The sequence below is a fragment of the Lissotriton helveticus genome, chromosome 3_1 (genome assembly GCF_964261635.1).
Source record: "Lissotriton helveticus chromosome 3_1, aLisHel1.1, whole genome shotgun sequence".
Lineage (NCBI taxonomy): Eukaryota > Metazoa > Chordata > Amphibia > Caudata > Salamandridae > Lissotriton > Lissotriton helveticus.
Genome location: NC_136061.1, coordinates 1,962,476,156 through 1,962,494,977, shown reverse-complemented (window position 1 = coordinate 1,962,494,977; position 18,822 = coordinate 1,962,476,156). Strand labels below are relative to the sequence as shown.

General features: G+C 45.5%; 1 protein-coding gene across 1 annotated transcript in view; it reads right to left on the bottom strand.

Moving 5' to 3' along the window:
- Positions 1–18,822, bottom strand: part of IGDCC4 (immunoglobulin superfamily DCC subclass member 4) — a 705,186-nt gene that overhangs the window by 385,343 nt on the left and 301,021 nt on the right. Inside the window, exon 3 of the mRNA XM_078684077.1 lies at positions 15,133–15,274. Coding sequence (XP_078540203.1) covers positions 15,133–15,274 — 142 coding nt within the window. The remainder of the gene's footprint in view (positions 1–15,132; positions 15,275–18,822) is intronic.

Below are 18,822 nucleotides of genomic sequence, written 5' to 3'. Positions count from 1 at the left end.
TGTAGTTACTTCAAGGTTAAAGACCAAAAAAATTACAGAATATTTTGTTTTTTAGCCACTACTTTGACCACGCCCCCACACTCACCCCACCCTATTGTGCGCAGCTTCACAGTTCTCATACTTTTTTTTAAAGCACTTTGACCACTGCCGGGAAGAAGTACACTGGGGACCTTGATGTTGAACAATTTAGAGTGAGCACTGAGAGCGCATCAGGAAATAAACCTGAAGGCAAGTCTATTCAAACAAAAGAGTAGCGTGAACTTGATGGAAGAGGATCAGGGGCAGTCCTCCGCTACTGCAGAGGAGCATCGCCCCACCATGCCAGCAGCATAAATAAATATAAAACGATAATAACCCAGTGTTTATTATCATTATATTTTGTTTACAGAAGTTTAGGGGGTTGGGCAAGGGGGATAACAGGTACCCACGAGGAGTGGTATACGTTATTATCAATGTGCATGATAGTTTGGTCAGTTCAGGCTGGTCAAACCGTCATGCGTATTGATACTCTCTCCAACCAAGGAACAGCCAAGCAAAGGCTCCCAGGGAGCGCAAATCATCAACGCTCAGGCCAATGCTCATGTGTGAGAGCAGCTTCAGTATTGGCCGCAGGGGAGTCTGGGAGTCTCTGTGTGCAGTAGAGCCATGAGAGGAGCAGAAGATGGAGATGCGGCGGGCTGCAGGTACGTTTTTTTGTGTCCCTTTTTCTGTTCCTCCCCTCTGACACCGGGTGCTACTGGACTGGACAGGATCCCTGACACTCTATGACAAGGAACCAGCACGACTTCTTTGACCTCACAGTGTTTCCAGCTCCCGAGTCTATCGGAACAATAGTCGCAAGACTGTAGGCAAATTCAATACACTACCACGCAGATACAGAGCGGTATCTTGTGAGACTGTCCTAAATACACAGCTGGGCATACTGGCAAGGACAGGTTCCAATCCACCCACTCTGCTGTGCCCCTACCACCACAGGGAGCCACCACTCAAATTGCTTTCATATTTCACTATACTAATTCACCACTAATCCTTTATGGGTTCCGGAGTCGCGTGCTACTCGTCGAAAAAGAGCTTAGACGTCTCGTCAGGGGTAGTAAGCAATATATGAATTACAATACAATACAAGGGGTATGCCAATTTCCAAACAAGCACTGGCAAACCCAATAGGTCTCACTTTTGCAAGAGTTAGAGCTATTGGTGATGTAAATGACAATGTATTTTACCCATGTGTTATGGAGTGGGGTGGTTGTATGTGGTATGGAGTGGAAATATGTAGGTTGGATAGACATTGTTGGTTGTGGAATTGTGTGGCATGGAACAGTGTGGCTGCACAGTGAATGTGTGGTGCTTGGATAATCTGAGGCTATTGCACTGTGAATGTGTGATGATTGATGAATCTGAGGCTGCTGCTCAGTGAATGTGTGATCCCTGGATAAGCTAAGGCTGCTGCTCAGTGAATGTATGATGCTTGGTGAATCTGAGGCTGCTGCACAGTGAATATGTGATGTAGGAGTAATCTAAAGCTGTTGCACAGGTACTGTGTAACAAAGGGGTGATCTGAAGCTGCTGTATAGTGGGTGACTGTGCAATGCATGTATAATCTGGGGTTGCTGCACAGTGACTATATGGTGCACAGTGAATCTGGTGTTGTTGCAGTGACTGTATTAACAGTCACTGTGTGGCTGCACACAGTGACTGTGTGATGGTAATTTAAAATAGCATACAGTGGCTGTGATTTGAGGCTGCTGCACACCGACAATGTAATACAGGGGTGATTTGAGGTTTCATCATAGTGACTGCATGAGACAGGGAGATTCGCAGTGAATGTAGGTTATTCAAAGGTGATGTGAGGCTGCAGCACCCTGACTGTGAAGGGACTCCCCGGGTGCTGCTGTACAGCGAGTTGTCATACAGAAGTGACCTGAATGGAGTCCGTGACAAGAGTAATTGAAGCTGCGTGTACAAGAAGGGTGCTGTCCACTGTGAATTAAGTGTATGTAGACTGTGCTAGACCAGTGATCGACATAACAGTAGAGTACTTGCACGCATTCCATAGGTGAATGCACAGGGTGGTGTGCACTAAAGGTGTGTTTAACACATGATTTGTAGTACATATTGGACTCTTGTTGATACGTTTTTGATCTTCACCCTCAACCCTTGAGCCCTTGCGATGCCAGCCACAGGTGGGTGGTGATCGGGAAGAGGAAGGCTCTCTGCCATTGACTGCTACGGGAGAGCAGTATACAGTGGCAATGGACTGAACACACCGGCTGCCTGTGTTAGACATATGGGGCAGGAAACACAGGGCAGTTGGAGTCAGAAATGTGGGGCAGCACACAGTGGCTGCCTCCATGAGAGGTGTAGAGCAGTACAAGGTGCCTGCCTGTCTTGAGGGGCAGCACATAGTGGCTGCCTCTCTGAAAGGTGTAGGGCAGTACATAGGGGATGCCTGTCTCATGGGGCTGACACAGTGGCTGCCAGTGTTGGATGTGCAAAGATGTCTGTGTAAATACTGAGGGCACCACGCAGGGGCTGAAGGGGTCAGCAGTGTAGGGTGGCACACAGCACTGCCGAGGGGCGCACTCTCTGCACGCAGAAGTGGGGGTGGTACGGTGGGGCTCCCGTGGTCCAGTGAAGGTCAAGGTGTCCTGCACTTACCGGTTGCTGTGGAAGGCAGCAGCATCCCAGCTCCAGTCCTATGTACCAGGCACTGTGCTGCCGCAGGGAGAGCCTCGGGCTGCAGCTCGTTGTCCCAGTCATAGTCATGCGCACAGCCCATGTGCTCTGGCTCCAGCAGCAGTAAGCCCCCGGCCCCCTCACATTCCCGCCTCTTCTGCAGCTTCAGCAGCAAAGCCCGGCACACAGTCCCTGCCCCTCTGCTGCACACATGCATTTCCACATGCTCCTTTCCCCCACTTTCACAGAGGTCTGCATGCAGTGTATGCTCAGGACGAGCCGAGATAAAATAAAATAAACTTAGCCAAAACGTAGATAATAGACAGGGGAATGAGTACATGTAATAGGGCAAGTCTGAATGGGTAGGTACCACACACCAGAGGGAGGGACAAATAAAACCAATGCATCACTGAGCTGAAAAGCTAGGATTTCCGAACAGTAGAAAAAAGAACAAATGAAAAATGATGGGAGTATTTAAAGCCCACAAAGTGGATAAAGCATGATTCGAAGCGACAGCACATGCGCTGCTGAGGCGAGACCTAAAAAGACTCAATACAGTCAATATTACTGAGTCTGTAATATATTCATATATATTCTGCCAAGTGCACATTTCAACTAGATTTGTATTTTGGGTAAAAGATTGATTCCTCCTGACAATAGCGTCGCCTAAACGGGCAACATTTTGGAGTTCTTGCCAACCAAGATAATATTCACTGCCTTTGTGTCTGCCATCCCTTAGAAAGTCATAGAGTTTATCCAGGGGCAGTCTACTAAAGTACTCTGTTGCACCCCGAGACCCTCGCAATGAAACACTGCGTAAGGTCTTAGGGCTGCAGCTAGGCAGTAAGAATTAGCCCCGATTGATCTCCCTTTCTTTGGGCCACAGCTCCTAATAGCACACCTCTCCATGTGCTTTTTTATTGTACAGAATGGAAACATCACATTGAGCTTTTGCATCAGTCAAAATTAAAACAGCATTGCACTTTAACTAATAAGCTCATCAACGTCTCTTCAATCCTTGATTTGACTGCTTGGACTCAGCATCCCCAAAAGCTGCCAAAGCCGCAGTACACGTCACACCACATAGGCCAATAAGAGAAAGCCTACTATCCAGGCACATGACTGACTGACGAAGCAGCAACTAGAACAAACCTACTCAAATGCAGCCCACAAATGTGCCCCAGTGTGATTTGCAGTCATTGCAGGACTATTGAATGCAAGCAGAGATGAGGTCTCTCGGAATAAAATGTTGAAATAGAGTCTAAGAAACAAGAATAACAGTCAGGAAAATATGGTGCAAGCAACAGTGCATCCCCAACAGCTGCCTAGTGTGGATATGGTGAGCATTAACATTGCACGAGGGAATATGAAATGTAGGGATCCTTTGAGAAGTATAGAAGCCAAGGGGTGTCACTGACATGAACTTAAAAACACTGACATCTTCAGCACGAGCCCACTGTGCCTAGAGGAATGGAAAATGGCAGTACTTTAGTAGGGAAGTTGTCATGCACATGAGCCAATGCTTATTCTTCACCCAGGAAAAAGGACGGCAGCAAAGAAAACAGAGAAGAACTTCCTCTAAACACATTGCTTTTGAGGAACTAGCCAAAAATAATAATACAAAATGTTTTAGCTGCCATGTCCTCAACAGGCATACCAATACCCCAATGAAGCGAAGGCTGACCGTAAATGCACTGTGCGACACAGCATGAAGTGCCTTCACTGAAATCAAAGGTCATCCAGAAACAATGAAACCATCAGGGGAGATAGATGTAGTGATGGCTTCCATCCATTGGCTGCTGCAGATATCGGATCCTTGGTGTGGTACAAATTACCCACCAGCCGCAGCTTGTATGGTATGGCCTCATCTAAGGGAAGCGGGCATACCACGGGGAATCTAGGCTCTGTAGGTCCCTCTGTGAAAGGGGGTGGCAAACAATGTCCCAGGATAAACACTTTTTCCACCCACTCTGAAACCTCAGCATTCTAGACCATCCCAATTTATCACAGTTGCTCAATATAAACAGAGGATTGGGAGGAGCTGGTGGAAATCCTCAAGACAAATACCACTGAAAAGGTCTAAACATCATGGCAAGAAATGGTCAATAGCCAAAGAAAGAAACAGACTTTCTGGGGTGGAAGGGCAGAGCAAGTTGGGAATGTTTGTGCTGTAGTTTGGTGGTGATATTATTTGTTATTTTTGGTGTCATTTGAGAGAATTGCGTACTTGGATAATCATTCTATGATTACAATCACCCTCTTTTCAATGTTTCGCATTGAAGCTCAAACTGGTAGCATTGAATCATTCTTTCATTATCACTTGAATTGATTTTGTGTACAGTGCTAATCTTTCTGCTGTTCTTTGTTGGCAATTTTACACGTTGGTGTACTTTGAGAGGACTACTTACCTTGACAATTGGCTTCCTCTAAGGACGTTTGCTTTCATTTTTAATGTTTCCATTCTAATGCTTTGCTTTGAAGCCTAAATGGAATGAATCTCTTTAGTTCTATTTTTTGTTTTATTATGCTTGCCCAGTGCATATGCTTGCTTTATTTTTAGGTCGAGCAGACGTACTCTCAATGCGTGAGCATTGAGAGTGTCTGTCTTTAGGTCGAGCAGACGTACTCTCAATGCGTGAGCATTGAGAGTGTCTGTCTCGACAACTATTGTTGCCCGTTAATGGGAATGTGGACACCGATGTGGACGAGCGTTTCCTTCGCAGTTTTCACCGTGGGAGCGCGCGTCTCACCCGCGCATGCGCAGAGTAACTCAGCCATTTTTTTATTTTTATTTTTTTTCCCAGCCCCGAACCGAATCAGGTATGAGAGCGCTTTACATATAGGCAGCCCCCACCCCCCACCCCTCTGCATGCGCACACACAGGCGCCCCCCCCCGCACTCGCGCACACATGCTCCCCCCCCACGCGCGCGCGCACACATGCCCCCCCCCTCAGCAACACACTCACCGGCTTCATTCCTGCGGCGGCTCTCCTCAGCTGCGGGGCCCGGCAGCAGGACTCTTCTTCCCTCCTTCGGCACCCGCAGGGTAGGCTCCTGCCAGCTCCGGTGCTTCAAACGCGGCTCCCATCGCGGCTCTTCCGTTGGAGGCGGAGTAGGCTCCCGCCCTCCTACTTCCTGTTTCCTGTTGTCGCGTCGGCCTGCCTGACTTCCTGGTCGCAGGCCGGCAGAGTGACGGCGGTGATTTGCGGTATTCATTAATTTAGTTATTTATGCATTTTTTTTTTTTTATTTCTATACCACGTTGCGCTTGCGCACGTGTGAATTTTCTGTCACCCCTTTTATGCGCATGCGTGCCGGGTTTGGGATGGTTTGAAGCTTTTAGTTTTACTTCTTTGAATCGTCTCTGACGGCTGTGGCACGGTCTATCTAAGGATACAGACTTGGGGTAGGTGGAACGTTTACACGCATCATAGTCTGTTGTGCGTTATTTAAAGCTTTTTGAAACGATGTGTGGGAAGAATTCACAGCTGCCCGCAGCCCCTGTCTGGTTTACTGTATGTCGGTAACAGATTGTTCACAGAGTAAACATCCATCTGTGCTTTTGGAGATACTTTCATGACAAGGATGCTGTAGAAAAATATTTAATACTTTATAGCGCACCACTGGTATTCGTGTACTACCCTAACGCCCTTCTACTTTGCTTGCGACCGCTTAAGGTGTTGACACACATTGACTGCTCATTACTAATGCTTAAGTATGTAATCCATGACTCATACATTCCTCGCAGTCTCGCGAACCTATTCAATTTACACTCCACTTTCTTTCGGAAACACCATGTAATCAAATGTTTTAAACATTTTAGAATGACGGACGTCTCTGCCGGCAGCTGTCAGTGGTGAGGCGTGGAATTGCTAACTAACACAGCTTCTGTCTCTTATTATACCAGTCCAAATATACTTATTCCAACTTTTTTCTACCAGTTTTCTATGGTCCTTTTATTTCACCTTGTGAAAGTGTCAGACTAGGTAAAGAGTAATTCTAAACCTTTTTTTAAGTAAACGGACAATCGAGATACAGAGCAGTCGGGGGAGAGAAGGCAGGAGCCTTTGTGTGAGTGATTTAAAAAACAAAATAATAATAATATAGACATCAGTTCCACAGGAGAGTACAACCGCTGGTTTGTTTGATGGGGACCTTTCTGTTTAACTTCGTTTATACGATGAGGTCATTGGCTGCTGTTTTGGTTATGCCTATTTCCCAGAGGGTGTGGCAGAGAAGTGTTCATTAGCTCCTGGTGGGAAGTGTGTGTACTTCTCAGAGAACGTGAGAAAGTGCGCAACCACTTTTCATGGTAACCACATCCCCACGTACATTTTTAATGGATGCGCCCGATAATCGCTGAAACTCATCTGTAAGTAACTTCAGGAGCAACAAGAAACCAGCAGATGGAGAAAGCCGAGACAAATCACCGTGCAGCACGTCCAAACCGCTGGGAAGCTGTAAGTGCTGGTTGAGGCCAAGCACTAGAGGGCAGAGGGGCGCCTGGGGAGGGAGCGCGGGTCAGCAGAAGGCACTTTATTAACACGCAGAGAGGAGGCGGGGTTTGCAGGATCCTCTTCACTCACGTCGCTCCAAGGGGACATTAAATATTAAAAGTTAAGGCTTTCTCTTCATCCGTCTCAAGGAGGGCCCTTCTGCGCTGTAATGGTTCCCGAAAGCTGAACCAATTTGAAAAGGCGATCCAAGGGCAGTAAGTTTACCATCAAATGACAAACAGAAGTGCACACCTCCAAACCGCTCCTCCTTGACCACTCAGCTTCAGGGAACACATAATAGAATAGCCACTGGCTGGATTCTTCCCACTAAGGACTATTTATCTCTCCCTCTTTTTAGATCAAAGTCTCTCCATTTTATCATTTTATTGTTACAATAATTCAAATTCAGTGTTTTCAGAACTGCTAATTGTTTTTTCTAACGAAGAATACAAAAGCTGTACTGTGGTCCAGATACACAACCGTTTTAGTGCTGCATTGTGTAACAACAGAGAGTACGAGTACATAATAGTCTTTGTCCTGCCTTATGTCAGATCACAGTGCACATGGTACAAGACCACTTATGCACTGCATTGTGTCCAACGATTGTTCCTGGCGCTGGGTCACTTTTGTAATGCTTTTTTTAGATCACTGCTCTGATTGTGCATGGTCACTTCTGTCCTGCATTGTGTCTCATGATTGTTTCGGGTTGAGGGTCTCTTTAGTAATGCTTTACTGAGATTACTCTTCTCAAGCTGCATGATCACTTCTGTTCTGCATTGTGTCTCACGATTTTTTCTGGTTGAGGGTCTCTGTAGTAATGTTTTTTCAGTTCACTGTTTTCAGGGTGCATAAACACTTCTGTCCTGCATTGTGTCATGACTTTTTTCTGATTGAAGTTCACTTTAGTAATGCCTTTCTCAGATCACTCTTCTCAGGGTGCATGATCACTTTTGCCCTGCATTGTGTCTCATGATTGTTTCTGGTTGAGGGTCTTTTTAGTAATGCCTTTCTGAGATCACTCTTCTCAAGCTGCATGACCACTTCTGCCCTGCATTGTGTCTCATTATTGTTATTATTATGGTCACCGTCACTTGTTTTTACATGTCTCGAATAAAGCCAATCACTCGTCATCCCTTTTCAGACAATTCTCCTCCCACAGAGGTTTCAAGAACGCTTGGTGAGTATAACTTTACAACTAATCTTAGTTTCCAGTGAAACTAGCGGAATGCTCTTTAGGGACATTTGGTGTGATGTTTTTTATTCCAAGTAAGGGTAAGTGTAGCTGCTGGATTTTTTATTCACTGTAACCTAGCAAAGAGTTTTTTTGGTAGCATTATCAATCAAAAGCAATTCGAATCAATGCATGCAACCGTCTATAAATGGAACAAGTAATGCGCATTGGCATAGAAAAGCATCACAATAATGCTGGATACGGTGGTGTTGTATTACAGCAGGTTGTAGAGTGTACTTGCAGCCTTTCTCTTGTTTTTCAACCAGCCGGTTCAGCCGAATAGCACACAGCATTTGTGCAAAAGCAAATCTTGCTTTTTTTTCGTAGAGTATGAGGGGCACTGGGGGCGTGGGCAATAACAGCGAAGCGGACACGAGGATGAATTACGGGGGCGCAAGGGGTTGCCCGATTATCCCCGGCTGCCCTGTTGGCTGAGGAGGCGCATTGATGGGCCCTTCACACCTCTTCAGCTCCTCAGAAATGGCCACCCAGGTGCGCTTGGCTCCTCGAGCCTGAGTGACGGCTCCTGGTCGCTGACAGTCCTAGCAGGGGGTGGCAGGGGCCGTGGTGCGACCCCCGCAAGTGGGCACCAGAATGTGAAAACCCGAGCCCTTTACAGCTAGAGCCTTCACTGGGGCTCTCTCTGTAATATTAAAGAGCTCCTCGCGCTGCTGAGGCGTTTTACTTTATTTGATGATGCTGTGCCCCAAAAATGTATGGGCAGATTGTTAGTAAACATTATATATTCTCTGGCGTTGTTACAGAGACGCGTCCTGTCTCTTACCACGCGCTCTTTTCTCCACCTTTGACGTCCCTGGGAAATCAACCTGCTGCACCCGACATCCCCAAAGAACGAATAGAATATCCCTCGGCTCCATGAGCGTAGCTAGCTTTGGTGCAGCAGGTGCAGTGGCACCGGGGCAGACATCCTTGCTACCCTAATTTCCCTCTCGCTGTACATTTTATCTATAGCTCTGACATCCTCCATATAGTTTACCAGGAGTACAAAGTAAAGGCAGGAATAAGTGGGTTAGTAGTGAGGGAGACAGAGTCTAGGGACTGGTAACAACCATGGGCGATGTTTTTTTTTGGTTTTAGCCCAACCCATTTCTCTTCCGTGTGTCTTTAGTAACGCTGCTGTTCTAGCAAGGAAAGACGCGGTGATGATGTCATCAGCACGAGATATACTTAAGCTAGCACCCACACCTGTCCCAGGTACATCCCACATTGCATGCCTCTGATTCACCTGCATTGACTCCCAAGGGCTGCGGGGACAGGACACCTGCCCAGGTTAATAACTGGAGACTTAGCTCAGTGGGTGGAGCACCTGCTGTTATAAGCATGTGTTAATGCTGCTTATTGCAGGCTTGACTCTGACTGTCATATTTCTGAGGTGGATAAATTTAATATGTTGACGACATTTACGTTGTGACATTTATCAGCATGCTATTACGTCATTCAAGCGTCAAGCATCAATTTCGTTCAGAGTGGTCCTTATTTACACACACTCTATCTATCTATCACCCTCTATCTATCGCCCTCTATCTATCTATCTATAGCCCTCACTCTATCTATTGCCCTGTATCTATCTATCGCCCTCACTCTATCTATCTATCGCCCTTACTCTATCTATCTAGCTATCTATCTATCTATCTATCTATCACCCTCACTCTATCCATCTATCGCCCTCTGGCTATCTATCTATCACCCTCACTCTATCTATCTATCTATCTATCTATCTATCTCCCTCACTCTATCTCTCTATCGCCCTCACTCTATCTCTCTATCGCCCTCACTCTATCTATCGCCCTCACTCTATCTATCTATCGCCCTCACTCTATCTATCGCCCTCACTCTACCTATCTGTCTATCTATCGCCCTCACTCTGTCTATCGCACTCACTCTATCTATCGCATCATTCTATCTATCTATCGCCGTCACTCTATTTATCTATTGCCCTCACTCTATTTATCTATCCATCTTCTCCCTCACTCTATTTATCTATTTATCGCCCTGACTCTATCTATCTTTCGCCCTCCCTCTAGCTATCTATCGCCCTCACTCTATCTATCGTACCACCACAGCATCACTCATGGGAACCACAACATCACTATGCGCTACCACAGCATCACTGAATGCCACAGCATCACTCGTCACCACCACATCACTCCGCGCCACCACAGCATCAATCTGTGCAACCATTCAACAACTGGTTCAAATATGTTCTCTCAATGTTTCAAGCTTTATTACAAATGTCACAAAAAAAGTTAATATTTCACTTCTGTTCTTGGGTTTTCGTCACAATAAAATACACTGAACATAATCTTCACAAAAGTTATTTACAAAAGTTTAAGCTATTGCCATCATAAATTACAATAACTTTTATTTAAGTGTTAATCATTAAAAACAATTTAAATCCATTGTTATTTGTAATATCAATACATCCAAGTCACGTAAATACAAAACATGTTGCATTACAAATGCTATAGGTGTCACATTTGCAAAAGTTAAAAGTATTGGCATTGTAAATGACAAAGCTATTAATTTCGCTATTTTCAAAACCAACACATAAATAAAAAAAATTGTCATTTACAAGACCAATAGCTCAAACTTTCCTAATGCGAGACCTATTGCATTGCAAATGCTTGTTTCTAAATGTTGACATTGTAAGGACGTGGGACTTCATCTCCTATAATTTTCGACACGTTATATGCGGATTGCCTGATTGGATAATAAGCCTGCACCAATTTCGCCTGTCAACTCTTTAAAAATCGTGTCTGCAAGCGTACACTTGTTGGATTCCATTTCCTTCATCTTTATGTCTGTGATTGATGCGGTGCTTCGCTTAGATTGAGCTTGCTTTAAGTAAGTTGCGCTGGCCTTTGCAGCATACTACGGCCTGTCATAAGCTCCCGTATTCTTAGGTACACTTGAGACTCTCTGGGTCGTGTTTACATTTCGTTACGTCTCTAACAGGATACTTGAGGGTTTGTTCCCTCTGTCTGGAGGCTTTAGGCTCTTTTGCCTTTTCCACTGCTTATCTCCAACGTTGGATGGTTCCCATAACTGATGGACCCCCATCTCTCTGATACTTCTGCTCATTTGCAGTGCTAGATGGTCCTTTTGAAGCTAAATTGCACTCGCAAAGGGCAAGATTCTCAGAATCTTGCCTTTTGCGAGTGCAATTTTTGCATTTGGGATTCATCATCCCAAATGCAAAATTCGCTATTTAAGAATTCGCACATTTGCGAAGAATTGTATTTAAGGAATCTCTATTTGAGATTCCTTAAATGCAATTCATGAAGCATTTTAAAATTGCGAAAATGCAATTTTGGGCCGCTATTTACCGAGAGGTCAGAACTCTCGGTAAATAGCAAAAACTTAGAAAAATGCATTTAAATGCATTTTTCTAAGTTGCTTGTTACACACACACATGTCCTTTGGACATGTGTGTGCGCAACACCAATGTAGATTACATTTCAGGGGTGCTACAGGGTGTCCTTTGGACACCCCTGCACCCTTGAAATCGCATCCTTATTTGCAATTAGCTAATTGCTAATCGCAATTAGCATGTAGGCCCATAGGAATGCATGGGGAGTTATTCCTTATTTGCGATTAGCAATTTGCTAATCGCAAATAAGGAATGTGTAGGAATCGCATTTCTTTATGCAATTTCTACATGAATCCCGTTTTGCAAGTCCTTAATAGCGATTCCTTATGAATCGCTATTAGGGGCTCGCAAAACGGGAGAATGATGAATCAGGCTGATTGTTCGTTATTTTGCGACATTCTGAAATATCTAAACATACTTTGATCTGAAGAGCAAACAGAGATACAGACGTGCATGTCTATTTATAAAATTGAGGAAAAAAGTGTACTCTGAGAACATGGACATCACACAGATCCGTATGTCTATTTATAACATTTAGGAAAAAATGTATTCTGAGAACATGGACTCTCGTCCTAGCCGTCAGCTGGTGAGGGACAAGGGCATTAACAGACCACTCTAAATTCAAAAGAGTCATCCTTTAAGGCCAAAAGGGCCAGGGGAAGTGAAACGAATCCAAAACAATTTCCCTTTTGTGCTCCCACTATATATCCAATAATATCTCTAACAATTAGAGTGCACTGAATAAAATACTAAATATACCTTATTTATCTAGATCATTAATAATGACTCCTAGTATAAAAAAATATATATATTTATTTGAATTATTCAAATAAAAATCTAAAACCATCAAGCATCTTAATAGGCATCAACCACCACCTGTACATTATCACAGCAAACATTAAAAATTCGGTAAGGAACTAAAGTGATTCAGCGAAGCCCATTTAGGCTTACAGAATTTTTATAATGGACTTGTTAAGTGACAGCACTTTGTTATACAGCAATTTTTATCTTGATATGTTTGTGTATGTTTAGAATGTATGGATTGTAATAGGTGTCCACTAGATACGGAGGGTCTCTTTCAGAAATATATTAATGTTTGCTGTGATTATGTACAGATGATGTTTGATGCCTATGAAGATGCTTGATGGTTTTAGATTTTTTATTAATGTTAAATTGATAGAATTATAGCCTCTGGACACAATTAAATTCATTTGAACAATTAAAAAAATATTTTTTAATACAAGGAGACCGTCATTATTGATGATTTAGATAAAGAAGATATATTTGGTATTTTATTCAGTGCACTCTAATTGATTTGAGATATTTTTGGATATATAGTGGGAAATTGTTTTGGATTGGCATCAACAGCCAACACCAGCTGACAGCTAGTGAGTGGGTGGGTCAGGCACTGTGAAGACAGGGAGCATGCTTTCTAGGTCTCCTCAGAGACAGCAAGCGTGTGCTCACCCTGCCTGCATGGAGGCACTGTACCGCCGCTAACCCTGTCAGTACTGATTTTTCCTCTAAGACCTCTATCTAATATGTGGCCCCTGCAGGTTTTAGATTGGGCTAGTGTCTTAATTAACCACTAGAAGCCTCCTATATTACACGAAAGATGATACACTGTCGAGTAGTTTGTCACCCAGCACAAAATTAACCTTATCCTAGTAAGTACATTTTTACAATATTTCATGGGCCCCTTAAGCACAGTCCCTCCTGCAACTCCCGCACATACTGGAGCCTGGAACTGTACAGAACTGGAGCCTGGAACTGTAGAATATGCTGCACTGCTTCCGGCTTGCTCCTGGAGGGATCTGGCTAGTCAAATCTAGCTCCCAGTCTGCAATGTCCAAGTCTGAAAACCAGTCTAGGCACACAGATGGCATTTTATACCTTGAAGACTTTGCATCTGGTGTGAACATTGCAATGTATCCTTAGAGCACGGTCTCACCGAATGTGGCACAGCAGCTAAGAGCGCTGCAGAGAATTCATTCAAACGCTGACCATCAGGACAGGAGAAATACAGTCCATGTTCTGTGCTCTGGTCGGTGTACCAAGGCTTTGTCCACCAAGAAGAACATTCCGCCATCGAGAAGAATGCAGGTTAGGATGTGACTAATCAGGATGGATAGCTCATTTTTTCTGTGCCGTTGAAGTATGCTTTGGTGATCTTTCCTACATGAACTTCCATGCTTAGATCTATGGATCATGAAGCTCAGAGATTTAGCACCAGACTAAGGCTGGAGAGACAATCAGCGGTCGAAAGGTGATCTTCCAGCTCTTTTCCACAGTCTAGGAGAAGGATTTTTTTTTTTTTTAAGTATCTCAATTTTAGGGCTTTGAGACAAAGGTTTCTAGAATTTGCATGTCATTTCGAGGTCAAAGGCTGAGGTGCAGCTGGTTGTCATGTTGATGTGGAGGATACTCCAGAGCCTCCTGAGATCAGTGTCCTCAGCAGGTAAGGCTGAACATTGAGGGGTTTAACATCAACCCTGAAGGTACTCAAAAAGCATATTAACACCCTATAGAGTTTGAGGATTACAGCTGGACAGGTTGTGCTCTTCCTATGAGGAATGCTGAGTTCTGGGTGCTATCTCCAACCAAACACCCAGTGTGTGTAGCAGAGTCCCATGGGAAATACCACCCAAAAAGTCCAAAAGAACCAGCAGATGTGTCCCTGCTACCAACAGTCAGCAGAGCATCATTCGCATCAGCAAGGTTGCAGTCTTAGCATTGCATTTCATCCCAATTTCTGATAGGTAGTTACTTAGTAGGCTTTAGGTTACTTAGTAGGTTAGTAAGGAAGAGGAATTGCGCCACGGCATGGGCGACTGACGCTGGGGATCATGTTTCGATCCTGGCTCCGGCGGCAGGGGTCTGCCCAGCACCATGCGACTCTGGGCAATAGCTCGCTTAATCTTCCCAACGGCCCCCAGTGCCGAGATACCCCTTTGGGGGTGATTTGTGGGCTATACAAGTACTGGATTTATTTTATTTATTTATTTATTTTTGCTGCACGAGCGAAAAACATTCGTAAGAAGTGATACCTTCAATAATGGGAATTCTCCTTAAGAGCATATCTTGGTTTGATTTGTCTCCTTGATGTGCCAGCATTTGACTGATGAGAGGCAGCAGAAGGTTAAAACTGTGCACAACATGAAGAACAAATGAACTCCATCTTAACAATACCGCTCCCTTGATTAAAAGCCTGCTCAAAGAGTGATGGGAAGAAAGAGAGCCTGGGGGATGTGTAAACAGTTGTAGAAAAAAGGGCATGTTCACCCAGTGCTGGGTGTAAGAACATGCTCACCTGGTGTTTAGAAGCATGAAATGCTCACCTGGTGTCTGGGGACAGGCTCTTCTGATCCTTCTCCCAAGTGATAACGGGCACCGGCAGACCTTCAACACTGCACTCGAAGTGTGCCAATCCATGCTCCCAAACCGTCTGTGACTCTGGGTGCTGGTGAAAGCGCGACAAACCTGGACATAAAAAAGTAAACAGAATTAACTCATCAGTATTTTCACCAATGAAAACCTGCAGCAGCAACAAATGTTCATCCCAGTGGGTGAACCTCGCTAAAGCAACAAGATAAAAAAAATCATCTGGGGAATGCTACATTGTATTGTAGGGGATCTGTGGAAAACCCTGCTCTTAACTTTATGCACATTTGAATCACCTATGTAGAGCCTGTTGCTCAAGCAACATTAGGCTCCCGGGCAGCAGAACACTTAACCCCTTCCGCGCTCATGACGAGCTGAGCTCGTCATGAGTTGCGCCGCTCGCACGCTCATGACGAGCTCAGCTCGTCATGTAACGCGGCTTTTTAAAAACCGCAGCGCGCAGCGGGAAAACCGCTAGCGCGCATGCGGTTAAAAGAGACTTCAGAGTTGTAGACCCCTCTCGTAAAGGGATCCCATCCCAACTTTTCTCATGGTAGAGATGTCCGATGGAATTCTGCAACCAAAAGATACATAAACATTTGCACTTACTAAGACATAATGCTCTTTCCTACCACTATCTATGACAAAGATAGTAGCCACTCCCTGTGGAGTGCCTCTTATTCTTTAGGTTACATTTCCCCAGGGTTTATCTCTCACCACCTCTCAGGAAACATGCACTCTAGAATCAGGCACTCCTAGTTATGCTATAATGCCCCTTGCTAAGGATCACTGTATTATTCATGTTGTTGAATACCTGTGGCATGTGGGAACGCTTTCAGGAATTCCAGGACCGACCAGGGTTAATGGGCCACAACTGTATCAATCAGGTTAGCATACCACTGATGTCCTTGGGCAGAACCTTAGTATTAGATGCAACTCTGAGCACCAAGTACGTAGCTTTAGCATTTTACCCTCAGGGTAGTGAAGTCCAAAAGCTCAATACTTACACCGGGAGGTGGTGTGGGGTTAGAGACTCAGGACTCAACAAACCACCAAATACAAAGTAATAACTGAGTGTCCAGTCAGTGCTTAATTCTTAAAAAAGAGCAAGTACTTTTCTTAAATCACATCACATACTCACACAACTTAATAGTACACATAAAATGCTCAGATTATAGCAAAGACAAAAACGTATCATGTGTTTATGATCACCCTACTTTATCAGATGTTGAATGAGAAAGTCTTGTATGGTAGTATGTAAGGGAAAGGTCTAAACATCTCAGGAGAGCAACTGCTAAGGCTGGTACCACGGAGTCACAGAGATTAGTCATGTGACAGCACTTTGTCTAAACCCTTCTCCTGAGTAGCGACGCCCTCATGGAAGGACACCTCCTATGTCGCTCCTGACCAGTAGGTCAGTTCTCATGATTGATGCAGAGTACTGGCCTCCCCTCCTAGCACCTTTTATCAAAGTTCCCAGTTGGGGGCAAGGGGAGTTGGCTGTGGATACACCAACCCTGGAACACTGAGAAGTTCACATCGCCTCTGTAGTGTCTTGAGAGATAGCAATGATGGAAGCCTTTTAGCTCCTGATGGACTCTGTAGAGCTGGGACGTAAGCGTTAGAGCGAAATGTAATGAAGTCTGGTTTAGAAAGTTGAGTTCGCATTTACACGCAGACGAATAAAGACGTCTAATACTAAGTTCTGTGGGAGGAGTAGTCATTGGTGGCTACCCCAGCTGAGAAGGACGCTACAACTGGAATACGAGGATGGGATAAGTAACTGAAAGATCAACAGTGTTCTCCCAGAGAGTTTGCCGTGGTCCAAGCAAACTGCAGTGTATGCTAAGTACAGAATGGACACTTAATTGATGTGGAGGTAAAGTGCAGCTCCAACCGCTGTGAAGCGGTTCAAGATAACAAAGGCTTTGCAGAGAATCTACACGTCATTGGTCGAGAACCTGCTGGTCAGGCCATACACACAGGTATCACACTGCCATGCAAGATCAAGTTAAACATTGTATGGAGAGTTACTGCCATAAGTGGATACATACAGATACAGAAAATAAGCGCTAAAGACTGCAAAAGTCAAATACGAATAAAATACATAAAAGCGCTGGCTGACAGAACATGAAAGCATTCTGTCACTGCACTTACCAGAGCCTCGATAAGCGTAGCTCTATGACCTTAGCACCGGGTGAGAAGACCCAAGAAGAAGTACAGAGGTTGTGCTTACTGAGCTGTCCAAAACCTGAAGTGGCACACCACCAAAGCTGCCAGGTGGCATCTCAGAACAACTCCAGAGGACTTCAAAGAGTGAAGGGCTCTGATGGAGACAAAGGAGGAGGTCACAGTCCCCCAGACTGTCCAGGATGATCGGGCGGTCACTCCATTGTAAGGCTTTTGAGATGGCGCAGATGACACAGGACCTAGTGGACAGCCGGCAATATCTAAACAAGCATTTACAATGCAATGGTTTTGCCTTTGTTAAAGTTAGAGCTATTGGCATTGCTCTTAACATTATTTTTATTTATGTTTTTTTTAACATAAATAAATGGCATTGTCATTTACAATGCCACTAGCTTTATCTCTCGCAAATGACACACACAAACACACACAGAGCCCCCCCACACACACACCCACACAGAGCCCCCCACACACACAGCCACACAGAGCCCCCACACACACAGCCACACAAAGCCCCCACACACACAGCCACACAAAGCCCCCCACACACACAGCCACACAAAGCTTCCTACACACACAGCCACACAGAGCCCTCCACACACACACACACAGCACAAGCAGGCAACAGGGGCACACGGAGGCACAAGCAGGCAACAGGGGCACAAGCAGGCAACAGGGGGACACGGAGGCACAAGCAGGCAACAGGGGCACACGGAGGCACAAGCAGGCAACAGGGGCACATGGAGGCATAAGCAGGCAACAGGGGCACGAAAACGGAGGCACAAGCAGGCAACAGGGGCACACGAAGGCACAAGCAGGCAACAGGGGCACACGGAGGCACAAGCAGGCAATAGGGGCACACGGAGGCACAACCAGGCAACAGGGGCACACGGAGGCACAAGCTGGCAACAGGGGCACACGGAGGTACAAGCAGGCAACAGGGGCACACTGAGGCACAAGCAGGCAACAAGGGCACACAGAGGCACAAGCAGGCAACAGGGGCACACAGAGGCACAAGCAGGCAACAGGGGCACGAAAACTGAGGCACAAGCAGGCAACAGGGGCACGAAAACTGAGGCACAAGCAGGCAACAGGGGCACACGGAGGCACAGCAGGCAACAGGGGCACACGGAGGCACAAGCAGGCAACAGGGGCACACGGAGGCACAAGCAGGCAACAGGGGCACACGGAGGCACAAGCAGGCAACAGGGGCACACGGAGGCACAAGCAGGCAACAGGGTCATGAAAACAAGCACAAGCAGGCAAAAGGGTCACAAGCATGAATTGTAATTTAGACGGGGCTGAAGTGGAGAACGGTCAGTAGGGAAGTAGTGCGGCTGGTGCAGTGGTACCAGGCCGAAAGGTGAGAGGGGCTGTCTGCACCCCAGTTTGGACAGTTTCCACTACCTAACAGGGATTGGTGGGAGGGGGGCGTACTTCTTGCTTGCTTTAGGGCTGTT